Source organism: Astatotilapia calliptera, chromosome 13 (assembly GCF_964374335.1).
Source record: "Astatotilapia calliptera chromosome 13, fAstCal68.1, whole genome shotgun sequence".
Classification (NCBI taxonomy): domain Eukaryota; kingdom Metazoa; phylum Chordata; class Actinopteri; order Cichliformes; family Cichlidae; genus Astatotilapia; species Astatotilapia calliptera.
The window spans coordinates 7,294,584-7,321,768 of NC_137434.1; the positions used below are offsets into that span (position 1 = coordinate 7,294,584).

The 27,185-nt window shown below is 39.7% G+C and overlaps 1 protein-coding gene across 4 annotated transcripts; it reads right to left on the reverse strand.

Moving 5' to 3' along the window:
• Nucleotides 1–1,630: 1,630 nt before the first annotated feature.
• Nucleotides 1,631–25,695, reverse strand: ide (insulin-degrading enzyme). 4 transcript variants are annotated; one of them, XM_026189221.2, is made up of 25 exons: nucleotides 25,588–25,695; nucleotides 23,525–23,709; nucleotides 22,740–22,947; nucleotides 21,751–21,920; nucleotides 20,858–20,980; nucleotides 19,474–19,586; nucleotides 19,124–19,286; nucleotides 18,756–18,848; nucleotides 18,525–18,616; nucleotides 18,218–18,298; nucleotides 17,244–17,347; nucleotides 16,298–16,400; nucleotides 16,079–16,201; nucleotides 15,584–15,666; nucleotides 14,623–14,767; nucleotides 12,663–12,773; nucleotides 12,454–12,574; nucleotides 11,268–11,359; nucleotides 9,063–9,174; nucleotides 7,409–7,576; nucleotides 6,912–7,184; nucleotides 6,498–6,559; nucleotides 4,739–4,811; nucleotides 4,575–4,642; nucleotides 1,631–3,690 (listed from the first exon to the last, which is right to left on the reverse strand). In XM_026189221.2, exons 2-25 carry the CDS (start codon nucleotides 23,682–23,684, stop codon nucleotides 3,595–3,597), a joined length of 2,937 nt encoding a protein of 978 aa, XP_026045006.1. In that variant the 5' UTR covers nucleotides 23,685–23,709; nucleotides 25,588–25,695; the 3' UTR covers nucleotides 1,631–3,594. The 4 variants fall into 4 exon arrangements, with proteins under 4 accessions (XP_026045006.1, XP_026045005.1, XP_026045004.1 ...); XM_026189220.2 differs by having other exon boundaries at nucleotides 25,464–25,625; XM_026189219.2 differs by lacking the exon at nucleotides 14,623–14,767 and adding an exon at nucleotides 13,848–13,992 and having other exon boundaries at nucleotides 25,478–25,619.
• Between the last annotated feature and the right edge of the window lie 1,490 nt (nucleotides 25,696–27,185).

The window sequence follows — 27,185 nt, forward strand, 5'->3', positions numbered from 1 at the left end:
CCAAGTTCATCAGATACTACAGCAGTCCAGGAATCCCGGTGCACGAGTTCCTGAAATACTACAATAGCGATAATAATAGCTATCCTTTCCCCCAAATCGTAGCTCAGCAAACCATGCAGAATGACTCACTGATGGACAAAAACACAACTCAGTCTTCTGAGTAAAATCCGTGAACTTCAGCATTGATAAAGGGATCATGGTGGGCTCCATCTACTGGACCGCTGTCACATAAGTGTCTACTTAAGTTAAGTTGAGTAAAGGCAACTGAATTCACAGTGCACAAAGCAGTTTCATGCATCAGGCCTGCTTTCTGTTTCTATTTTTAGATGTAGTGATGTTGAATTCACAGTTCAACTAGTTGGACTTGTGTGCAGCTGTTTTCCATCTCCTCAGGACACACTCTTTACATTTGATCCTGAAAATGTGTATCTACATTTATATCTTCATACTTTTGTTCATTAGCTGTATACTGCACTGTGTGAGTCTAACCGTACTCAGGTGTAACTGTCAGTGTGAAACGATGATGCTCTAATGTCTGCTGCTGCTAAAGAACAGCCAATAATAAATAATAAACAGACAATAATATAAATCCATGTAAGGAGCTGAGTCAGAAACTTGATTATCATAACCTGATGATAGCAGACAAGTTTCAGACAAAAACAAATAATATGGAGAGTTACTAACACCTCAAACACCGTCTCCTCATCCATCACAGAAATCCTCACTGCAGCTGGTCGGTGTTCACTTCATCACAGCCACAAACAGATAAATAAATCAATCCTCAGCCTCTGAAACTCAACTGTGTCAGCAGCTGCGCCCTCAGGTTTATGCAGGAATAAAATTAATACTCGTGTGTCTGCAGGGATCGGCTGTCCAGTTCCTCGGATCCCTGCAGAGGATATTGGAAGACCATATGTGGGCCACACGGATCCTGTGTGGCGCCCTGGTCTTCCCCACCATCACCACCATCGTAGGGAAAACTCATGTTCAGCGGCGTCAACTCAAACCTGCAGAGGACCTGGTGGGTCCAAATACACTTACACTGTCAACAAGCATGATCAAAATTGTTTTGCACATGGCTTTGATGAGCAGGATAAAACCCTGGTACCTAAGTCATCTCCAATTTTCAAAATCCATCACAGTGCTCCTGTTTCAGTTAAATACTGTGAGGTAATGCTCAAGTTTAGCCACAATTTCTGGCAAATGTATTGAAATGTTGAGATATTAGGACGGATGAATATAGAGCTCTGATTTGAGTGAACCGACCAAAACAGTTTCGTTTATAAGACGTGAAGCCTAATGTATCAAACTCCTTTGTTCATGTGTAAATAACGTGGCTTTGAATTAACAAGTTATTGCTGAGATGAGAATCTGAGTGAGAGAGCCTGTTTAACACACTGTATAACCAACCACCTGGAATATTTAACCTGCACATGTCAACTTCTGTACAGGTGTTCTGAGATCTGCAGACTAAACCTTTCCCATCAGATCTCCTCTCTGCCGAGAGGCTGAACTGTTGTGCACACGATGCTTCTAACGTTAGACTTCTACAGTATGAGCTCTGTAAATAAATGTATTTTCCAAATGTTGACGTGCACGTGTTGAGACTGGAAAAGTGGGACAGACGAGCTTCCATTCAGCTGTTTATTAATTAGAAACACACAAGAAACATAAAAAGACCAAACTCAGCACTCTTCACCTGCCCATGACCCCCACCAGCCAATCACAGTCATTCTGAGTTGCTAAATACATCCAGAAATTAAAAATTTGATTTTCTAAATGAAAACCACTCACTAGGTAATTCACGTCAAACAGTGCACGGCCCGCCCAAGCCTGATATGTAACATTGGTTTCATCTAGAACGCTGTGTGAAAACTGCTTTATCACCGGCTCTCCTGAGACGCTGTGGAGCTACATGCTGTGTAAGTAATAGACTAAGGCATGCTTCTGCTGCTGGTTCTTTGGGTTTTCACCACAAGGTAATATAGTGCCTTTTAAAGCAGTAGAAGTTGATAATGGACTTGTTTGAAATTAAAAAAACGAAATAGTTTGGATCTAATTGAGACAGTAAAATGCCAGGACATATTTAAGAAACTTTTGAAAAAGCAGGACTATTCATGAACTCTACCTGAGAGCAGATATGTTAGGGGAATGGGAAAACATAAATTAAGATTTGCGGCTCCACCAGCAGTAGTTTTTACACTGTGAAACTGGTTAGCACCAAGAGAGCAGGTCACGTTAGCACTGCACCAAGCAGGGCCAACAAAGCAATCAGGCTGGAGGCGGTCCTCTCTGGGGTTTAGGCCCACGCTGTTTCCTCTGCACAGCACTGAGTTTATTGCTTAGTGAGAGAAGTGCATATATTTCGGTAAAAGGATCCAGACTGGAGCGTTTTACCAAACTCTCGCCTTCAGACATCAATATGAAATGTTTTCTTGTTTTTAGAGAAAAAGTTCGAGCTGCTTTGTTTGACATCTATGCTTTAAGAGCTAATGCTCACCCAGAATTATGCTGGGGACAGAATGGATCCTCCAGGATTGTGCCTCAAATCAGACCAGGTTACAAACTAATCTGAAAGGTAGCAGCTGCAGAAAGTCTCTCATGCAGAGTGAACGGATCCTGACGACCTCCCCAAAGCTTTGGGAGAGAAACAAAAATGTCTCTACAGCCATTACTTTTCAGTTTTCAGAAACCGATCACACTGTAAATTGAATAACATACTGATGTAGATGACAGACTAAATGTTTTTATTTTAATTACTAATAAAATTGAATAATAATAAAAGGCAAAACAGCATGGACATACCCCTGAGATGTCTGAGTGACATACTACTGTGAAACGCATTAAAAAAGAAGAAATGTACGGGCATGGTTTAGTGGTTAGCAATTTAAAAACAGCTCCTCATAGGATCCCAATATTTTAGCAGTTTACAGGCAAACACGTTAAAATTCAGAAATTTGACTTAAAAGATTTCATTTTCCCGAGTGCATCTTCTGGGATTTCTCCCCCCCAGGAGAGCTGTGGTTCCTCTCAGAGAGTTACAAACACACCAGTCCAAACAAATAAAAGCAAAGACCTTCATGGAGCTACTGTCTTTAACCTCAACAGCTCATCACAATAAACCCACAATCCATCCTCAAAGCAGGATGTCTCTGAATAATCCAAATAAAAAGCCTCCTACTGTGAAGCTTCTGCAGTACACTTGAACTCATTAAAGGGTCCTGGCCCTCAGCTTTTTTCTTTTTTTTGTCGTTTTACTTCTTTTTCGTCTACAGCAGCCTACACAGTGCTGTGAAGCGTGAGCTTACGTCTCCTATTAGAGACGTTACATGAGGTGATTCTGGTGTTACCTCTATAATTATCACAGCTACGTCAACAACTTTGTGATTCTTTTGTTTCCTCTTTGAGTGGCTCCTCCCTGCTACACGTGCACACACCCGCAGTCAACATGCATCCACGCAAACAAACACACACTCATGCAGGCTCCGTCAGATGAAGGTCTTCCTAGTGGCAGGAGGAGGTGAAGTGGTTAGATGTGAAACAGAGCAGGGCCGCCCTCCGTGCCTCCCTGCTGTGTCGACCTGCCGGCCTTGCTCACAGTTTGGCTGCCATGAAGTTGATGTGAGGTTTGACCAGGGGGAACAGAGGCAGACTCCTCTTGAACTCCGTCATGTCCTGAATCACTGTGGGCTGCAAGAAAGATCAGATCAAAGGGCGGCTGAAAAACGACCCCCTCCATAAACTCCAGAAATAGTCCAGAAACAAACAAATGCTATTCTCTTTCTAAATGACATGTTATAATTTGGAGCCTAAAAGCAGGCTTTGACAAAGTGTTAGACACTACAGAACACAATGAACACTGTCATCAACAAATGGAGAAAAGGAAAAACTGATCAAAAGAGGCTGCCAAGAGGCCTCCAGGACATTAAAGGAGCTGCCTGAATGTCTTCACTGAGCATGGCTAGAATAGCAAGAAGAAGATGCAATTGAAAGGTATGTCCACCTCATTTGACACAAGCTGATGATTAACAAAAAAAAAAAAAATGTCAGCGTGAAGAATTTTAATTTATATTAAAAAAAAGAAAAAAAAAAAGAGATAATAACATCTATTTGAGCAATTTGGTGTGTGAGACAGTGACAAGCTACAAATCCACCCAGGTTAATGGTGTGGCAGTTCTACCCTTCAGTTATTGGTTAACGAGATGTATTGGGATGTCCTGGTTATTGTCACCTTTTCACATTTAACCTCCTAAGACCCGAACTCTTTCATGGCATGCATTTTTAATTTCTCTTTGCTTGGAAACAAAGAATTACCAGATTTTTTTTTTTAACCCAATTTTTGTTTCTGAGAAAAATGAGATCCACATATGAGGACATTTGTTTTATATTTCAATAGAACAGTGGTAGTATAATGTCCTCGTCAGTGCATATCAAGAAAAAATAAAAAGTTTGATCACCGTTCACCGTTTCACATTTAAGCTGCGCATTTATAGTAATGTTAAAATCTGACTGAATATCAGCAGCTGGGGAATCTGTCAGGTTTACAAATAAAAATAAAAAAGTTTGATCCTTACCTGTGGCAGGGAAGGAGCAGGAGCCAGGTTGACATCATTCTGAGCGGGGAACTCTCCCACTACTGGACCTGATGTACACACAGACAGGTCAGACTGTCAATGAGCGACCTCAGTGGGTGTCTAAATGAAGCCCATGTTATCATCTTGTGTCTACAGATACTCACAGGTGTCCATCTCCCTGGACAGCACGTGCACCGACACTTTGTGTCTCTTTGGGGCTTCGACCGTCAGTCGCTCCTGGATAGACAGACAGACAGGTGAGGATGATACATGGAGGTTGTCAGGGAACATCATCACCAGAAACTATTCCCTCCATTAATGGAATGACTCATCACTTTTGGGAAAGAGCTTTGCTACCACAGAAAAGAAACCCAGCACAGACAGGATGGCTGTGTGTGTTTCCCCACTGAGTGTGTGATCAGTTGTGACAGCCCTGTGGAGATTTAGCGACACAGTCGGGCTTCATCTCCGACTCTGGATGGAGGATTATATTAGACTGAACATTTGGCTCATCTGCAGTCAGACGGCGTCAACTGTGGCAACCAGAAATTAAATAATAAAAAAAGAAAAAGAAAAGACGCAGCTTGTGCGATTGCTGCTGATATGACATTAGAAATGCATTAGGTTTATTCTGCATGGGGGCTGTAATGGTTTCTGCAGGGCTCCGATAATGCCAATTCTTTCTGGGGCCAGGTGTCCTTGGGCTCTTTATCCCCCCGAAACAAGCCGGCTGGCTGTCATTATTGCCGCTGATATGCTGTGAGCGTCCTGTGTCAGTGTCACCTCCACAGCTATGAATAGAAGCAGGAGGCTGGATGAGATGAAAGCTAGGAGGGCAGAATGAATGCAGCGGATCTGTGTATGTGTGGACACACAAACAGAGTAGGTGGTGCTGAATAAAGTCCTTTTTTCCCATTAGTACCTTCTCGCAACTCAGCTCGACTCGTTTTCCATTACAACCGAGTACCACCTAATGTGTGTGGGGTCATTATTAGCAACGCAATCGAACATCCCGTGACGTCACGTATGTGACACGAACGCTACAACAGAGGTGGACCTGGAGGCGATGTTATACCTGCTGCTAGGTCTGTGGCTTTCTGTCAGACATGGGGACCACAGTGTTGTTTCTTTGTAGCCATTTCTCTTATGCCGGGTTTCAGAAATGGTAAATATGGTTTTCGTACAGGAGACACTCTCGTGACTCATCGAGTGATGCCACTGACTGCCCAATCGATGACATGCAGTCTATTGACGCCACATTTTCAGATCGCCTCTGATCGCTATGAACTCCGGTTGAAAAGGTACTAAAAAAAGTACCTAGTACCAGGTACTACCACCTGATGGAATACCCTCAAAACATGTCGAGCCGAGTCAACCTGAGTAGATACTAATTGAGTTTTGTCTGACATATATTCTTTCAGCAGTGCAAAACGTGGGGGCGAGGATGTGACCTTTGAAAATAAAGATGCTGATGAAAAACTGTAGTTCTTTGAGTGGCCAAACTCCCACAGAGTCCCATACTAACAGCCTCAACTTCACAGCATTAAAAAGCATGTTGAGAACATCTGTAAGTTCAGTGAAGTCTTTTCATAATGTACCCTTTGAAACTTCATCAGGCTTACAGTGAGGGGCGTGGCCACTTTGACAGGTATGCTGACCAGGGACCTGCAGGTAGCAGCTGAGTAAATGAACTGAACCTCATCTAGTGCACAAATTGATCCTGCTTAACGAACCTGCCAGTGTCTAAACTATGATTAGGAGTTGCTACAGTTACCCTAAAAAAAATAAAAAAAATAGCTACAAACAGTTTTGTCTCAAACAGGTGTCAGACTGAGCAATCCAGCATGACACAAGGACATGTCTCATGCTGTTAAAAGTCTTCCAAGGAAGAGGCATCATGAGACATAAAGCTATACTACTTACTCTGTAAAACTCCATTACGTTTTCTTTTGTCAACGTCTTCAGATACGCCACTTCAATGTTGTCTGCAAAACAGCAGGAAAAACAGAAGTAAATTAATTAAATTTAAAAAAAAAAATAGAAAAAAAGAAAAAGACAATAGTTCCCGTTTGCAATGCTTAAGAGATGGACTCAAGAGTGAATCCATGATTAAATAAGGTAGGCTATTTTAATTATCCTTTTATATATGATTAAAGGAAGAAACCTCTGGCTGAACCAGGCCCAGGGAGGGGCAGCCATTTGCCACAACTGGGCGGATTGCTGTCTTTTTGTGTTACACAAGCTGGTAGATCAGGAAAAACCCATTTGGCCTGCAAACTAAACTAAACATAATTAAGAGTTATCAGAGAGGTGGACTGGACTGCTGGGAAGCCTCACCTCTATCAAAATTGTACTGCTGAGAGATGATCTCTCCCCAGTATTTAGCACACTCAGCAGACAGCTTCTTCGGTTTGTCCAGGCGGCGGATGGCCAGGGCTTGGATGTGTTTCTGGAAGGCTTCCTCGCTCATCTCCTCCACAGCTTTCTCCATAGTACACAGGAAAGCTTCCACTCGGCTCTCCAGGTAGTGGGGCGCCTTCTCTGACTGGATGATGAAACGCAGCCCTTGCACTCCATTAGCCCGCCGTGGCCCGCTAAAGACAATGTAGCCTTTTGGGGGATTAAGAGAGGAAGTAGGTAAGAGCTCCAGACTGCTGTAAACACTGTTCCAGAAAGGTTTTTGTAAACCATTCCACTATGGACCAACTAGATGCATGAATAATATAAATAATAAACTTGATAAAGCTGACACTGTTTGTATAAACTTGAAATGGTCTGGAAAAAGGTACCCACGTTCTGTGTCATGCCCTATCATGTGTGTTTTGCAACCTCACCCAGCTGTTCTTTGGTTCTCAGTGTGTTGAAGCAGGGCTCAGAGATGATCTGACAGAACAGCTCTAGCAGCATGTTGTCGTGGGTGGTCTGCATGTCTGTTTGGTAGTAGATTTCGATGCCACAATTGTTGTGTACCTCATTCCTTTGCTGGTAAACATACCAGCCACCTGAGAGGAACATAAGAACATACATTTATGCTGTAATCATGGAAGACAAATCGCTATGAAAAGATGACCACAAACAAACATCACCAAAATAATCCCCGCAAAGCAAAATAACTGGACCGCCTTCATTCATGTGGCGATAAAACCATTTCATTTTATGGGGAAAACTGAATGACACTTCACATCAATGTATTTTATTAGGTTTTTTTTTTAATATATTTTTTTCAACTTTAACCCCATGTACTCACCTTGTTTTTGTACTTGTGCAGTTATATGTAATATTAAAAAGACTAAAAACAGGAAAGAGAAAGACTAGATGTAAAAATATGAGCACCTGTAATTCTTCTGGCTTTGCTTTTTGGTCTGTGAAGGTTCAACAGGACCTCACTGAGATACGCTGAGAACTAAACTTGGCATGTGAGTGAGCAAAACCATCTGAAGTCATTTAAAGCACAATCCTTTTCATTAACCCAAAATCCACTGACTCATGAACTCTGATAAGCTTAGAAATGAATTTCACCAGCTGTGCTGTACAACTTAATACAATCCATCCCTGCACACTTAATCAGGTCTTTCAGTGCTGCATTAGAAACTTGCACAAGCAATTCCTACAAAAAGCACATGAGCTGTTTCATTGTAGTTTTACAGCTGAACTTCAGTACATTGCTTGAGCCATAGATAAGTACTGTACAGTAAAACCAGCACAGTTCAGATAGAGGACAGGGGACACTTCAATAAGACAGAAACAGCCCGTTGAATGCCAACAGCAATAACTCTAGTTTGTTTAAATCCACTGTGATCAAGTCTGCTCTGAATGCAGGACGAGTGCAGGCTGAGTAATGCAGGTGTCTTTATGCACATGCTGACTGAGCACTCTGGACCTGACACTCCCTGAGCACCGAGCCACAGCTCCTCTCACATTGTTCTTAACATGTCAAAAGTTCCACACACACTGAAGCAAGCAATAGCTCAACATTGCTGTCGGACGCATCCTTTGAATACTCAAAATACTGATGTGATGTGTGAAAATGTGAGTTTCTCATTGTAGACTTTGAGTCACAGGGAAACCGTTGATAATTTTCTGTATAATTTATAGCTCTGCTTTTCGCCTCCACATCATTCAGCTTTCCTAATGTGATCTGAAAGGCAGTGCAGGTTTGCCTGTGTGTGTTCATTGTCTGAGCTGCTGACAGTGAGGTGTGTATGTATTGTAGCCAATGACGTCCATTTCCACTCAGTGACCATTATGTTCCTTTGAGGTAAATGTGGGATGCTGAATTCAATCAGGTCTTTTCTCAACAAACACACGATGGCGTCACTGATGACGAGGGCGAGAGTGTTGGACAAGAACCCATCTGCGTGGTCGCCGTGGAGACAGTCATGACTGGCAGATGAAGATTTACAGTGCTTAATCTGTATGTGTGTGCGTGTGTGTGTCTGTGCGTGTGTGTGCGTCTGTGTTTGTGGTTTGGAGGAGTAGAGGACCTACCGTCTGGAACCTGCACCTCTCTGTAGCGAATCAGCTGGCTCGGGAGGAGAGGCTTTGTGTGAGCATGCTCAATGAGCGTGTCCTCCACCATTTGCATCATGCCAAGAGCAGACTAGAGGAGTGACAGATGGAAATGAAATTCAAACATTTCAGTCCACAAACTCTTGAGTAACACCAGCTGAACTCTCAGAAAAACATTTTGTAGAGATTCAAGAATTTTACATTTATTGTACCTACCAACATTTACTACATTACTCAAAATAACCAGCAGGTGCTTTTTAAGAGCACTTGTATAGTGAACTGTGATAGAAGTTATTCTCAATATGCGTGGTAAGCATCTTGACTTCACTGATATACAGTGTAGACATTTTGCCAAAGGCATTTTTAATTTCCATAAAAAATTAAACATTGTATATTTTATAACATTAATTGTGATATGATTGGTAATTTATTTCAACATGTGAACAATATACAGGTACATTTAGAAAAGAAAAGAAAAAATACTATATAAAATACATACAAAATGTTCTAATTTACATGTTGAAAGGGAGTGGGAAGAACACTTATTTAATCCCACCCCTTTGCCATAAATTATCAGTTAATATTTAGTCAGCTTCCTTACTGATATAACTTGTAATAAAAATAGTGAACAGATTTCTGATATACTATATACTATAATATCACATCATGAGTTTTTTGTTTGTTTGTTTTTAAATGGAGACATTCACTTAATTTCAATATTTTCCTTTTCTTTATAGTTCGAGAAGATCATATTTTTATAACTCTTTTTGAACCGTTTTATGTTCGGACATTGCTTTAATTCCATATTCAGTTTGTTCCATAGTTTCACTCCATGAACAGAAACACAAAAGCCTTTTCTTGTAGTACGTCCCTGTTTTGAAGTTACAAAAACCCCTTAAATTATAACTTCCTTCGTTCAAAAAAAAACACATACTCAGAATATTACCTGGCAGTTCTTTATTTTTTGCTTTGAATAGAATTTGTGCTGTTTGGAATTTCACTAGATCGTCAATTTTCAATATTTCAGACTGCAAAAATAGTGAGTTTGTATGTTCCCTATAACCTGCATTGTGGATGATTCGAATTGCTTTTTTTTAAAGAGTAAAAAGTGAATGTAATGTGGTTTTATAGTTGTTGCCCCAGACCTCTGCACAATAGCTTAAGTATGGTGAAACCAGTGATCAGTATAGAATATGAAGTGATGTTCTGTCGAATATTTGCTTTGCCTTGCTTAGTATTGCAATGCTTCGTGATACTTTGGAATGAATATATCTTACGTGAGCTCTCCAGTTAAGTTTTTCATCTATTATTACCCCCAGAAATGCATTTTCACTGACTCTTTCAATATCAACACCATTTATTTGAATCTTTGCATTTGTATTTAAACTACTATTTCCAAATAACATAAGTTAAGATTTATTCAAATTTAGTGATAATTTGTTTTTATCAAGCCAGAACTTCACTTTACTTATTTCATTAGTCATATCCTCCAATAAATTCTGCAGATCATCACCAGAGCAAAAAATGTTTGTATCGTCAGCAAAGAGAACCATTTTTAATACTTTGGACACTTTACAGATGTCGTTAATGTACAAGTTGAAGAATTTTAGACCCAAAACTGACCCTTGGGGTACACCACAAGCAATGTCCATACATTAGGAGCAACCACCATTTAATGTCACAAACTGCTTCCTGTCACCTAAATAACTCCGGACCCAATCTAAAGCTACCCCTCTGACACCATAACGTTCCAGTTTTCTTATTAATATATCATGATCTATAGTGTCAAATGCCTTTGTCAAGTCTATGAATAACCCAGCCACATATTGCTTTTTGTCTATGGAATTTGTGATGTATTCTATTGAATCTAATAGTGCCGATGATGTTGATCTGCTTGATCTGAATCCGTACTGACTCTCGGTGAGTAGTTTATGTTTATCTATAAATTTTTCCACTGATATAACTAAATCAGTTTTGTTCTCTCACATAAACCCCTCAGTTAGTTCATCTTCTGCTGTTAGAGAAGCTGGTCATTATTATAATTTGATGATCACAAAAGGGATCATTCCTCCATTTTAAGAGTGTTATTCTCCGACGAGCAGGTTGAAGTGCAGGATCTGATGAGACAATAAACCTCTGAGATATGGATAAATAAGTAATAATAAGTAGTGACTCCAAACAAACCTCCTTGGTGATGTTGCCATGAAGAAGTGCTTCAATATGTAACCGTGACAACAGCTGAGGTATGAAGGCCTTAAGGCGTGGGAGAGTTACATCTGCAATACAGATCACAGGCAAAAGCAATCAATCAAAGAGTAATTTTCCAAGGCTGGTAACAGACTGATTCAAAGAATAACTGTTGAGTGTGGTGATTTCATCGGGCAGTCTTCCTGCCATGAACAAAGCAGCAAAGCAGCACGTCATATTGCAGTAGTAAAAATAATACCTAAAGACTGAGTTAGATGTGCATAAAAGTTTAAATTTAAGTCATGACACTCACAGCGTCTCAGAGACCACAGACAGAGGAGGACGGCGGGCTAAAGAGACTGATAACAAAACCGAGCTGTGCTAATTGGAAGCCCAGGTGACTGAGCTCCAGGTCCCTACCCAGCAGGTTAATTGAGTCTCGTGTGAATCTGAGGATACTCTGTGTAAGCTCTGTGGTTAAAAATATAACAAGCTGCCCTGCAGGCTCCAGACTGGCACTGTGCACGGGAAAGACTGCAGCTAGGGAAGCAACTGCTAGAGGACAGCTTCAGCATTTAAAGGAGAAAAACTGAAAAGAAAAGACCCAAGGCGAGAGGAGAGGCCTCTACTGTGTGCAGAAACCTGAAAACTTCAGTGATAGTTTTACATTTTTCACTGCAGCTATGTGATTTAACCTTTACAGTGTCTGGGTTAAATTTGACCTGTTCTGAGACTTGACTACAATAATTCAGGTCAATTTGATTGCTTTACTGGGTTTAGTCCACACGCTTCAAGTACTTCACATTCATGGCCAATTTAGAGTCACCACTTTACCAAAAATGCATGTCTTTGGACTGTGAGAAGAAGTCAGGGAGCACAGGGAAAACATGCTAACTCCACACAGAAAGGAGTTGGAACCTTCTTCCCAGGAACCTCCCTGCGAGGGGGTGGCGCCAACTACTGCACCATCCTGGGACCTGAACTGACCTTTCAGTGAGTGTGGAAAATGCCTGTGGAAGTTCCACACATGCTTGGTTTTCTACCACTCCAAAAACAAGCTGTTTTTTTTAATGTAAGAAATGCTCTGTATTATGTGTTTTAATTAACTCTGTTTAGTTCACAGATGAAAAAGCAGCCAGTAAGCATTCCTGCTGAGACAGAAGAGAAACATTAAGAGTCTCACCATCTAGAGCCTCTCTGAGCTCATCTTTGGTCCAAGCGACCTCGGTCATTAGAAGACGGAGGTAGTACATGGCATGCTGGTGAGGCTGCTCAGCTCTGAAGTTATTCAAAGACCTCATGTACTGCAGAAAGAAAGAAGGCAGAATCAGATCACCATTAAAACTGAGACTGGAAGCTAAACTATTACTGAGTCAGTGAGTCTGAACTTACAGCTTCCTTGATGATGTCAAAGCGCTTCTCGTCTATCTCAAAAGTGGCCATCTTCTCGATGATCTTCTTCAGCAGGATGTGCTGTTTGTCACTGTAGCCTTTAACAGACAGCTGCAGCACACAGTGACAGGAGACAGGCGGCACATCATCACAAACAAAAGGATACATTAAGCTTATTAGCATAACAGTTAACATTTGTTGTTATGAAGGTTTTGCATTCATTTGCTACCATGAATACATGAATGTGTTCTCCATTTAATTCAATCGTGGGCTGGCCAAACTATTGTGAAGAAAATCTTTCCAGATTAGACCGACTCCTCATGGTGAAGAATAATCTGAATCTCTAGAGACTCAAAAACAAAAAGAATGTCAATGTTCTGCCTGAGTTCACTGCACGTGCTTGGGCATAAATGAATTTTCCTGCATCACGCACACCTAATGGCCCTTCAGGATTCAGCATAACCTTCCAGGGCTTCGCTGTCACTTTCATCCCACAGCTCACCTCACCTTGTGGCCAAGCCCCTGCAGTGACACTTGTTAAAAGTAATCTCTCCAAACATCGTTAACCTTGACAAACGGCCAGCATCCACACTAACACTGCTGACTCAGATCAATTACTTGCAGCCCATCACACAGCTATACAGCCCTCTGTAAGGACACACCACAGTCATGAATTCACAGGTGAGAAGGGAGCCAATGAATGCAGGTTAGTTGGTCATTATGACAGCTGAAGAGTTGTTAGAAGTCAGCAGGTTTTAAAGAACAGTGGACAGACAACACCACAGCAAACCAGATTGATTCAGGCCATTACTTTGATGTACAACATTAAATCTCACACATACGCACACAAGCAAATTGCTCATTCATAAATCAAGGAAACAGAAAAACACCTGATTTAGTGATACACTCCTAATGATGTTAAACCTCCTACATAAACCTGCACAGATCTTTAAATTTAATGCCGCATTCTACATACCTAAGAACAAAGGAGTGATGTCACTCCCAGTTTTGTTATTTGCAAGAAAATGCATATTAGACTTCTCTCTCAGATTGAACAAGCAGGATTTCACACAATCAAGAGTGTAGAAACCACAACCGCCAAGTTATTTTCACTCTGTTAAAGCCTCAAAGTGCAGCCTTCACTGGCACCCCATCTTCCCTCCAGACTTCAAACGGCTTACTTACGAGGATGGCATTCATCCCTGAGGCTACACCATACACCAGCCCAGCCAGGCGGGCTGCATATGTATACTCTTTTAAATCATCCTTCAGTAACCTGAGCAACAAGTAGGTCATGTTGCAGTGCAGGGGGTCTGCGTAAAGGTAGCGACTAATGGAAGGAAAAAAAGAAAGAAATGAAACAAATAAATGTTTGTTGGGAATCAAGTGTTGCCCAACACTAAATAAAAACACATATGAGAAGAATGATAATGAAGAGTATGTATATGCAGCCACATGACCGGCTTTCTGTTCTGCACTGACTGACAAAAACTTTTTGATGGAAGAATAGTGGCTGACTTTCAAACCTGATGCCTTAATTACAGGTGTGTGTTTAACCCCAGCACACCTAAAGGATGATTTGATATGGAGAGAATAAAAGCCCTCGCAGGTAGGCATGGTGTTTTAACAGGAGGTTGATGAGCAGTTATAAAAGAGGGAGTTGTAAATAAAACAGATACTATGCCAGCCGGGTACAGGTTAGAAGGTGATGTAAAACACACGCAGGTTCAAAATCTCTACAAAACCGTCTCAAATGATCAAGCATGTCAAACAATAAAAAACGTTCAATATACGACAGTTTCCTGTTATTGTAACTTGCAGTCTGGCCACAGACGCGGTCAGATTGGAAGGTTAACGTCAGCTATTGACCCAGGCCTGCCTGAGCCACTGTAGCCCAGTTTGAGGATAATAAAGGGAAGGCGGCATGAGGTCGGCGATGGGAGGGATTGTGAATACTTACATACATCCCATAGACGGTATTTTGGAGGTCATAGTTCAAGCCAGCTAGCTCGGCTGCATATGCATACTCGTTGAGGGAGTCCTTGAGGAGCTCCAGGTATAAATATGCCATGTTACAATGCAATGGGTCCACGTACGCAAACGGGCTGTAGAGAAAATGTCACACAAAGCATACAAATAAAGCTGCACGAGCTGATGCAAACTGCAACTACTGTATAGCATGTTTCACAATTTATGAACATATAATTAATTGTAGCTATCAGGAGTGTAACAGTGGAATTACTTACAGACTAATACTGTCTAATTGTAGTCCCACCTAGAAGGGTTTGGCAGTGTTTGTCAAGAAGCTGATCCAAGTTAATCCAAACGATCCTATATTACACAGTAGCTAATTCCAGAAGCATTTAATCCTACTAAATTAAATCAACACTGAACAAGGGAACAGCCACCTACCTTGAATAAAGAAGACAACCAGTAGAATGGTGTGTCCATTTATGTGGAGTTACACATGGCACTTATTTAACTTTGTTGCTTTTAACATGCTGACCTGTGACCATCCACAGTCAAACCTGGACTTATTTTCCAGAAGATCTGCATTTTAAGTGTAACCAATATGAGATTTACTCTCCGGTACAGTCGTAAAAGCTACTTTTAGTTGCTCCCTTGTCACAATGGGTCACCAAAGTAGGTAACTTTGGCAATTTTACATCTTACACAACTTCAAAGAAAATGTGTGTCTCCATATCACATTGGGAAACCTGATGACACTAATAAATGAATATTTTGATAATTATTTTTGCACTTTGTTATCTGATTACTTTAAAACTTATTATGCACTGTTGTAGCAGCAGTACATTTATGATTTCTTATTATTGAGTTAATCTTAAGAGTCACAATTTACTTGGTAAGAATTTGTGTCCACACTCCAGCTGCAGAACAAATCCTCTATATTTACTACTCACCTGAAGAACTCAAAGTTCAGGCAAGCCTTGGGGAGGAAGAATTTGTCATCCTGCTTGAACCACACCTTGCTCATAGCAGTGTCCTGGAAGAAATGAAAACCAAACTTAATTTCATATTCATGGGAAGTCTTAACAAAGTAAAGCATTGAAATGCAAGCAGAAGGTAAACTGTACAAGCAGACGACGCTCATTTAATCACAGAAATCTAACAGTGTTACTTTGATAGGTCTCTTAGCAACAAACAACAAAAGCCATACTAACTTTTATTCAGTTGTTCCAACAGAGATGGGAAATGTAAGCTTTTATTAGCTGCTTAGTTCCTCTGATCCTGACATAACAACAACAACTAATGCTTGATGTCTAAATCACAATACCACATTTCCATATGAAAGCATAAGAGACTTAAGAAGAAGCAGGTAAGCAGGGACCGTCCAACGCAGTCAGACAATGAAAAGTGACAACACTTTGATGGAGCTGTGCAGAGAAAACACTTGCCTTGATTAAAGTGGGAACTGACGGAGAGTCTTTCTCAAGAGGGTAGATCTCGAAGTTGGTAGGGATGAACTCATTTTTCATTGGCAATTTGAATTTGCCGTTGAGGTCTGCATTTGCCCATTTCTACAACAGAAAAAGATAAACAATCAGACCCTTATATAACTGATGTAGTGGTTATACGCTGATTACACAGCAGAAAAACTGGACACAATCATTCACCTTGATGGTCTCCTCAGAGATGGCCTCCTGTTTGTACTGCGTGCCGTACCACTCTTCTGTTATGTCTGTTTGTCCTTCAAATGATTTTGATACCACTGCAACTCTGGAAAAGTAAGAAGACAACAGGTCACATTATAGATCTATACAAAAAGCCCTCTGTGCTACTTAGTGCCTGTTAGCTTCACAAGATGTGAGTGCTTTTCCATTTCGATCATGTTTCAGGTGGTGCACAGCCATTGACACATCGTTTGGCTGGAGCTGTCAGAGTGCAGGTTTTTCCTAAGTTTGAACATTTATCCCATCAGTATGTTTTAGTTAAACAAAGTTCAAGGACTCAGTGTAAAAGGAAATGGTGTTTCTCTGTAAGTTCTCTTGTAGCTGGAATGAGATGGATAAATAAAGAAGCATTCGTTCATGAATTTAAAGCAGTTTTGGCAAAAGCCCAGAATTAAATGGCTACTTCAGTAAAGGAAGAGACTGGCATGCAAACTGTCAGGGTCAACCAATGACTGCATGCTGTCGTCTCCTTAATACACATTAAGAAATGGACCGGTTACAAGTCTGGACTTTGCTTGGCACAGCAGCTGCAACCCAGTAAATGAATTAAAGCTACACCAGGCCCACTTTTATTTCAGTCCAGTTATCCAAGTGGGACTGCAGCTGTAAAGTTTAGCTTAAAGTTTATCTCACCATGTGCCCACATCTTCCTCTGAGAGGTTATACACTCAGATTAAAGTAAAAGAAGCAAACAGAAATTTGCCCAACAAGTTCACTGCTGCAGAAATGATCTAATCAGCAGGTTATTTTTTGCTTGATAAACACAAAACTCAGTCTTCTTTTACAACTGTTGTTATTGCCTTAATCTACTTCTAGTTTTGTGCAGTTTATTACTTGGTAACAGAAAAGGTAAAGTGAGCCTCACCACACATTGCAAAGTCACACTGACCTGACGTGTTCTGGTCTCAGCTTATCCAGCACCATCTCGATCAGATCTGGCCTGAACTCTTCCAAGAGGTACTCTGCTGCTAGAACTTCTTCGAGAGGGTAGTACTACGACACACAAAGAAAGCTGTTGGCATTGCACCGTTTGAAAACACAAATGTGTAAAAGGCCTCCATAAAGTAAATTCTAAACTTCTACTTAAAAGGACCGACGATGACTCTCATTTACTATTAAAACCTCGCTGTGTTTTTGGAAGCACAGTAGCTATACAAAGTTGTTACATAATATCTTACAATGACTGCAAGCTCTCAAATGTATGGAGATGTGCATGTATTCCATCTTAAATATGCAAACACAACCCTTTGTATTAAAAATAAAATAAAGGACCAAGGCCCCACTTTGGAGCCATGTGCTTTAGCCCATGGGATCCAGCTGGCCTTTGCCCAAAGAAGCCTACATGGGTCTAAAAGGGCTGTAGGGGCCCATGTTGAGTGGGACCTTCAAAGGTGAAGGTCCCAACACAATCCCCGGCTTCCATGTACTTGCTTGTGGTACATGAACTGGATATAGTGGGCTCGCCTCAACACATAGCTTGGGCTCTGGAACAAAGCTCCTGGGGAAGGGCTGGACTCTGTTCCACTTTGGAGCTGCACTAGGTGAGAAACAGCGGCAGGGGTGGGTATTTTGCATGCATTTGACCGCATGCCCTTACCCAAGACTCACTGGAGATCTCCTGTCTGACAAGAGAAGGACTCTTTATCTCCCTGGATTCACAGGAAAAACTGTCTAATGTGAGATAAGTCTTGGGTTTCCTCCTTAGACTGCTGTCCCCAGAACCCAAAAAGTAAATTAAACATTTGGTACCTTACTCCACCTGCTGCAACAATCACATACTGTGCATTTTGATACAAATAAAAACTAGCTTGATTCTGACAAGGCTGCCTGGAAACAATGACTGCAGATAAAAGAAGGACCTACATGTAGTAAACCTGCAATTTTGGAAGTGTAGCCACGGGGACGCTCCTTGTCTTTGAACCTGAAGGCAACATTGTTTAAATCCTATAGAGAGAGACAAAAAGGTTGAAGGTATAACAGCTGAACTCACCAAACATACAATGACTACATTCATTTAGCTTATTGATCCAGATCTATTAACTGTGATGCACATAATGGAATCCATATGCTATTCTAATTTCTTTTTTAAAACTAGTTTTTACAGTGAGGAATAGGAAATCCGCTTATACTGACTCTTAGAAAGTATCACTGAACTAACAACATAAATCACCTTGCACTCCTCAAACACCCACTCTTGAGGCCCTTCAGTACGTAGTTTCTGGATGTACTGGAACATGTGGAAGATTATGTCCTCAACGTGCACTGCAGTGACACACAGATCATGCCCCAAGATTTAATATTTACATTTCTTTTCCCTACACATACTGTGATTGATCATAATCACATGCAAAACACACAAACTAGGTACAATTCATGTAAAGTAGTGAGATGCATGACTTACAGAGGCCCTCCTCAGTCAAGTCCACATTGATGATGAAGAACATGAATCCTCTGGCTCCCTCTTTCTGACCTCCAACAAGTGTGTTCACCCAGCCTTAGAAAGTAATTATTGTGAAAATTTAGTAAGGTGTTTCTTTCATTTTTATGATAAAAGAAACTGTTACTGTGAATGTTTCTGTCCTAAAAGAAAACTGACTTCTATTCCAATTACTAAATAAGAGGAACACAGGTCTCCTGGTGTTACATTTTATGTTTTTATACATTTTAACACATAAGTAACCTCGGAGCCAATCATATATTTTAGGATATGGTTTTACTAAGTGTATCACTTGCTCTAATAATATTTGACACCAGCTTGCAGTCTGCTACCTTTAGATTTCAGCTCAGATAACAAACTTCCAGGTCCTTCGTGACCAATCAGATGTCCCAGATAATGTCCTGGGTTAGATTTGTAGTACTTCTGTAGGTCTGGGATGGGGAAAGTCACATAAAGATTTCTAATGTCTTTGATGGGAACCACTTTGTAGAATTGCTGTAACAGGAAAAAAGAAGAACACCAACCAGAAATGTGTTACTAAGGGCTCTTTCATCTGACACTTCAATGACTGTAGTAAACAGAAGAATTTATGAATCCCAAAGTAACATGTTAGGGGAAAAAATGTTTACAGACATTTTGCAATGCAGTAAAAATGTAAAGGAGTGAGAAGTAAACAGCTCACTTTAAGGTGTTGTTCCTGGAAGGGGTGTTCGGGAAATTCTGGAACAGGCACGTTTTTGTTTTCCACTTCTCCAAATAATTTAACCACCATGGCCGTCAACTCATCCAGTGATTCTGCCAACAAAGGGTTTAAAAAAAAAAAAAAAAAAAAAAAAAAATCACAGATACTGAATTTACAATAAAGTTCCCCCCCTTAAAAAAATAAAACAAAACCCCAAAACAGTTGATTGGCTAGCTATTAGCATTTCAAGCCTGTAACTTTTAGCTGTCAAACAAACTGGCTCAAGTAAACCTTGCTTGCAGTCTGTATTTTAACACTAAAGCAGATTATAGGCCATTCTTAAAGGCCTATAATGGAATGGAAAACAAATGCCACAAAGAACTGTGTGTATCCTGGTTTGAAATTAGACACTGTTAAGTTTTAATTTAAAAGTACATTGCTGAACATTTGGCACTTAACATTTGTATTTTGTTTTGTTTTTTTAAATCTACGTGCTCTTTGTCTAAGAGTATTTGAAGTAATAGTTCAGCTTACTAAAATGTATTAATTTGGATAGGTAATACATTTTAGTAGTGTTTGAGTCATATTTATAATTAACCCAAGGTGTTCCTAGGTAATATAAACTCTATCAAACCAACACAATTTTTTAGTAGGATTTAATGCTACAAAATATTTCTCCACAAAGTGAAGCTAACAACTTTGATTTCAAACTGAGTCTTGAAGTTTTAAATATTAAGAACGCTCACTGATTAATACAGCTTAGTACAGGAGGACAAGAAAAATAAATCTGTATGACACCACACCCACATGACTTATAACACATCTTTACTTCTAATTACTAACTACATGCGTGGGTGAACTGTGGTATGCAGGATCATGTGTCCTGTATGGACTGGAAGGATGGTGAGTCTACAAGTCCAGCATTCATTTATTCATTTTAAAGCTTTAATTTCAAGTTATTTTGCAACTTTAGATTACTTATATAAATCTATTAATAAATGAAAATACATTAATATAGCTTACTTTATACAAAATTAGCTCTTTTTTTAAGGCATGGCAGCAGCACTTGTCCATGGTACCACTAAGTCAAAAATGTTCGACAACAGGTTTAATGTCCCTAAAAGCCAGTAACTCAAGTCTCTCATCACTTTCACGTTATTCGATGGAACGAAACAGATATGTTATCTTGAAAGTCTCTCGTTTTTGGCAGTGACACCAAGGCACATTATCACAGCTGATTTGAGAACAACACATCGTTTTGCTCTACAATGAAATGTGAAATACTAGAATTCAGGCGACATTCATGCATGACTTGCACATTGTTCAGGTCAGATGATTATTTTGCAACATTTAAACATCACATGCGTGAGCAATGTCATCTTACCTCTTCCTAACACACACAGTCCCATGAGGTTAGAAGAGTAATATGTAGAGTGGAATTTCAGAAGCTCCTGACGGACATCAACCCCCTCTTTAGATGGTCTGGTCTCTAGTGTCAATTTATTTCCTATAAAAAGATCAGCAATGTACATTTTAATGTAATTAAGAAAAGGCAACACACTCCCGTAGTGAAATTCAGTGAAATTACATTCCATAATCAATTTCTATATTATAAAATCAACCCCCTAAAACAAGTGCTACAGTCTACATGAAGCACTTCTAAGGCAAATTAAGTGGGGTTTTTTTTGTTTTTTAAAAGAGACACCATCAAAGCAGCAGACAGGAGAAGCTATGTTAGTCTGCTGAGTGCACTGCTTTCAGATACGTCTGATCCTCTCCTGTTCTTAATGGGAATACAGACGGTATAATTCAAGACTGCCATCAGGTGGCTATTTTGAGCTCAGAGCTGCTCTGAGTATACGTCACTCTGATCTGGAATGACTATCAGAAAACTCCTAAACTGCTTTCTCAAAAAACAAACTGAAATTAGGTCATGTTTAAAATAAAAAACCAAAGCCATTGAGAAGTATTTCTGGGCTAAAACAGCCGTCTCTTATAATAAGTAGGCTGCATGAATGTAAACCTCATTTAATCAAATATTAGCCACAGTTAACATATGTGACTGGATTCTGCTCTAGATTAGTAGTCTAATACAAAATCTAAAACACATCATATCGACCCTATGAAGGGAATTCTTGCTTAAATATTCTGTGCAGGGCGGTTTTGCTCTCCAGTCAAAATATTCTGCTATAACAACTGAAATGTGATGCACTAAGCAGTCAGAATGAATGATGTAAAGACATAGTTTGAGTGAAGTCTGGCAAGAACAGTCTCTACCTGTTCCAAATTTACTGAAAGGGTGTTTTGGGTTGCCAGTGGCCTTTTCCAACTGAAACAGCCTCCAGGCATCATTCATCAGGTTTTTCTCATGCTCAGAGTCCACAGCGTTCACCTCGCGGTCCTTGCAGCTCTCGTCAAACAATGGGCACAGAAAGAACTGGGCAAACCTACAAAGGTCAGAAGTTGCTGTTATCAAGGAGTACATTTCAGCATGTAGAATAACAACAGAGGTGTGTGATAATACTACTAGATTTCAGATTTTCAGCATTTTCTGGTGTGTACAATCTTGTTTATATTAAATACAGATTATACGTTATGACTGTTTGGAAAATGAACAAAAGCTTTGCAAGAGTACAAAGTCAGAGCAACTGCCATGCAAATGAGGAAATGCTAAGCACACTAAAATTCATAGTGTGCATCTAAAGATGTACACAGCAAACATTATACTGTAAAAAGTAATCACTGTAGTTCTGTCACATCATAAGACTGCTTAAAAAAAAAATCAACATTATTGCAAAGGAAATGGACCATGAACTTCTTTTAATAGATGTTGTATTCTTAACATACAAACTCCAAAATACTAATAATCTTTCACCGTTTACCTCCTAAAACCTAGAAATGTTGGTTTAATTAAGTAACTATAATTTTAAAAGAAAAACCATAATATTCAGATATCTAGTTTGTATATATTTTTAATAAGAATAGGAAAATTAGGCTGACTAACTGAATTATACGATCCTTTCATTTTCCACAAAGGAATCATCATCAATAATTCAGATCACTCCTCACAGTTCTTTCCTACCACTGAAGTCCAGGTGGCTTGAACAGCACAAGGGAACAATTAGACAATGTCACCAAAAATATATATATAATTTTTTTTTAATCTATCTACTAGAAATGTAAGACCACTGAGCTTTTAAATGTGTATCATGTATCACTTTGATGTTTCTGCCAAAATTAATACCATCAAATGAACACCAACATACCTATCTAATGCTCCTTGCAAGTGCTCATGGGAAACATCAAAATAATAGTTGGTATGTTCTCCGCTGGTGAAGGCATTGGAGCTGCCTGCGTGCTCACTGAGGAACTGGCTGTACTCGTTCTCCTTGGGGTACTTCTCTGTTCCCAGGAACAGCATGTGTTCACAAAAGTGTGCCAGCCCTGAGATGTTTGGTGGGTCAGACAGAGAACCTGCAAATTGAAAAGAAATTCCCAGAGAAATGTAGTTAATGGTGCTGCTTCTCTTTCATCCATGCAACAGTTGTGACTTAATGTTTGCCAGGTGAGAAAAACAGATCTGTAACGGCACCACAACAGGTAGATTTATAAACAATGAGATGTACATGACTAAATTCTTTATCATTTTTATTCAACATATAAAAAGAATGTCACAGGAATTTCACAACTTCCTCAGACATTCAAAACAACTATCTAATGCTTAGTCAGTGAGAACTTTAAGCTGTGAGTCCCAACAGTTACATGTTATTTGCTGGTGAAAAGCTATAATAGAGAAACCCGATAAGTACATAATGTCATATCTAGTTTGCAAACAGAAATACTAGATAATAGACATCAGAAATACCCATCCAAAGCTTAAAAGACGTCTGGCAACTAATGAGGCAACTCTATGCATGAAAGTATATTGGTCAGCAAGGCACAGTTATATTATGATGTGGGAAAATTGCTCTGCTTTTCCAAATGGTGTGATAGAACACGGAAAAAAATCATGGTCACCTGGCCAGGACAAAGAAAATTAAAACCTATTTACCTATGTGGACATCCAAAGCAGCTGAAGATTTGTCTGTGGTCGGGTCACTGATGAGCACTGCCTTCAGGCCATTGATAAACTCCAGGCCCCTGTACTCCCGCTTATCCTCAGGTGAGCGAATAACATCACTAACCACCCTCCTCACAGCCGGGTCGGTCATTCTGACTGACAAGGATGACACCAGTCTGCAAGCAAAGAAAACCAAATGGACACTTACAATTAAAATTGTAATATGTTTTGATTTAACGTGACATAATGGCCAAAGGAGATTTTAGGACAATAGATGCCTCTAAATGCAAGTGAGCTTAGAAGTCTATATTTGGTATGACCGCCTTTATTCTTAAACACACTGTCATGCTAAAAATGAACCAATCAGACACCTTCCAGATAGTACTGCATAGTTTGTTAAATAGGTTAGTAATAATTCATCAGTTTTTACATGATTGCCAACATCAGTCCCAAACCATGACATAGCCTCCAACATGTTTCACAGATGACTGTAGAAACTCACAGTTGGACCTCTCCCAACCACCTCCATATATACTGCTGACGACTTGAACTGAAATGTTCAAATTTGGATTCATCACTGTGTAAGAATATTTTGTTCTTCCACTGGTTTTAAGTCCTGTTCTTGTGTAATTTTGCATTCTTTAAGAAGTGAAACATGGTGACATCCATTCTTCAACTGAGAACGTTTCTAATGAGAGTGCAGCGATGAGCAGATGGATCATCTGAAGGTCCCAGATGCATCTTTCAAGTATTGACAGGATGTCTTTTTCCTCTATTCCTTAAAGACATGACTTTAAGATACGGTTCGTCTGTTGCAGATAAAAGTGACAGGTCTAAAACTTCTTTTAACCAATTTCCTCAAATTGCAGGATACACTGCACAAGATGTTAACATATGTCATACATTTTCAGCTAATAGCTCTATGGGAATCACCTGGTTAGTGTTAAGTGTCTTAACAAAATTTAAAAACCAACATCAAAAAGATTATTGTGAAAATGATCATGTACAATGGCTAAAACCGACTCAAAAAGCTGCCAGAGTCCAAATAAAAACTTGTGTCAGAAAAATGTAAGAAAGCCTGGAGAACTACTGCTCAAGACCAATAAAAATAAATAAATAAATAAATGAAAGAAAGTCTGGGTCCTTGGAAGCATAAAGAAGTAAAGCGTTTCTAGATAGTTGTGTATATAGAAATTATCTGTCTGAATGAATAAGAAGAAAAAAAAAAAACACCCATAAGGATTTAGCTGTGTTTTAACAGGTGCCGTGACTCACGTAGTTTCCACACATCACTGTAAGAGCTGTTAAGCAACATATGGCTCGTTTACTGCAGTTTTACTGAAATATTACATGAAATCTTTAATGATTTTCGGGAACACTGTTTTTGAACAACAAAAAAATCAAACGAAACCAGCAACACAGTTTAGATAACCAACTATTATTACTGCCTTGGTGTAATTGCTACTTACGTACAGTAAGCTAAACAGCAATGACAGTTAAAAGACAGCCACGACGTAGATGTGGAAACATTACATCTCTCTGGTACTGAGCACAACGGGGATTACAGTGTGCTACAGTGACTCAGTAGAGGACACAAATTAATCCATTACGCAGAAAGCAAAGTCGCGCTAGCTTATTTAATGAGGGATAAAAGCTTCAGAAAAGTTACCAAGCAACCATGTGAGAAACGGGATGTCTTGTCTAACTCGCTGGCAAACATTTGGTTCCGCAAAGCTAAAAAGTGTATTGTAAGCGATCACGGAAGCGCAGGACACAAATACACAATGTAGGATCAGCTAACATTTCGCTTTAGCTAGTGAGGTTAGCTGGGTCAAAAAACCGGCTCGAGCCGCTAAGATTAGTTTGGTGTTTAGCCAGCTCGCTGCTCGGTGTAAAAATAACTCTCCTATTTTTCAGTTACAACACTTACCTAAAAGAGCTCACCTAAAAGGTCGGTTAAGACAGAAAACGTAGCCTGCTGACTGAAGATATCTCGTAAACTGGGCCGTTCGGTTAATGCACTTAAACATACTTTGCACCCATGAAAAACAAACCTGGGCTGTTACGGCGCCATCTTTGACTAGACACAAACAATCGATAGAAGAGCAGAGCGCACCTCATAGAGGCAGGTTGTCAAATATTTAATAGATTCTGCCACTGACGCCTTAGACCACGACAGCGTCCGTCGTAAAGCCAAATACTCAAGATTATAATGGCAACGAAGCGCCAAACTGGCTAGAGTAGTTCAGAATATTGAGCACTGTCATTGATTCGGAAACCGATTAGACAGTCTGCGTGTAGATTTCCTTTTACGTTAAGCATGACAGATCAAGTTTCCAGCCCTTTGTCAGAGTGAAAAATGAATAAAGCTGCTATGGAAAAACAGGAAATTTTATAATTTGGTTTTCCTAAAAAAATATTATTATTAATAATAATTTTTTTTAAAATCACAAGGCTTGTCCGTGGTCCTCCATCTCCTCTAAATGTATAATACAAGCAATCGGTAGTTAATATTTTATTTTAAAGTCTCAAAAGAAATTACTATATTAGCCTATCTACATTTGAAAACTGTGTATGACTATAAGTGTGCATAATATTATGGTTGTTGTGTGTAAGAAAATATGACTCAGTCGTTAAGAATGAATTTAAATAACCAAAAATTGCTGCTCTGTACTGTGCTTTGGGTCGCTCTCTGCATTATCCTTTCTACACTCACTGGCCACTTCTTTAGGTCCACCCGTTCAGATAAATATATATCTAATCAGCAAACAACATGGAAACAATTCAGTACATTTAGGCATGTAGACATGATCAAGACAACCTGCGAAATTTCAAACTGAGCATCAGAATTTGAAAGAAAGGTGAAATTAAGTGACTTTGAATGTGGCACGCTGTCTGAGTATTTCTAAAATTACTGATTTTGTCCACAAAACAATCTGTAGGGTTTATAGAGAATGGTCCAAAAAGAGAAAACATCCACTGAGTAGCAGTTCTTTGGTTGAAAATGCTTTGCTGATACCTTCTGATAGGAAGACATCATTAAGGTATGTAGAAGAGCATGTCTGAATGCACAACACATTTTACATTAAGGAATATTAATATGAAATTGTTACACAGTTGGTAACACAGGTTTTTACGGTGGTTGAGCTTTTGCCCGTCTTTACTGATAAACTCTGCCTCTCTAAGAATCTCATTTCATATCCAGTCATGTTACTGACTTATTGCCGGTTACCTAATTAGTTGCACAGTGTTCTTCCAGCTATTTCTTTTTAGTATGACTTGCTTTTCAAGCTTGTTATTGCAGTTTTTTTTTTACTCAGTTTAAAAATTTGCCATGTTTTTATATGACATATACCATGTCACAGGGGGAAAGGCAGTGAATACCCTAGACAGGTTTACAGTCTACTGCAGTGTAAATACAGAGAAACAGATGTCCATCCACACATATGGCCAACTTAGAATCACCAGGGAACCTGACCCTATGCATGTGCTTCTTACTGTGAAGCAGCAGTGCTAACCAATGATGTTCTGCCACATGCAAGGCATTGCAACCACCAATCTCAGCACTGCCAATATTAACTCTGTATTGCCCATAGTTGATCAGTTGTGCATTATCATGACTTACTAACCTGCTTGCAAGAAAACAAACAAG

Excerpts from the sequence above, each read along its gene's own strand:
- ide (XM_026189219.2), bottom strand. The coding sequence starts at position 25,563 with ATGTTTAAGTGCATTAACCGAACGGCCCAGTTTACGAGATATCTTCAG. Across the intron at positions 20,981-21,750 it reads TTTCAGTAAATTTGGAACAG|GAAATAAATTGACACTAGAG; the intron begins GTAGAGACTGTT and ends ATCTTTTTATAG. Across the intron at positions 6,560-6,911 it reads GCAGTACAATTTTGATAGAG|ACAACATTGAAGTGGCGTAT; the intron begins GTGAGGCTTCCC and ends GCTGTTTTGCAG.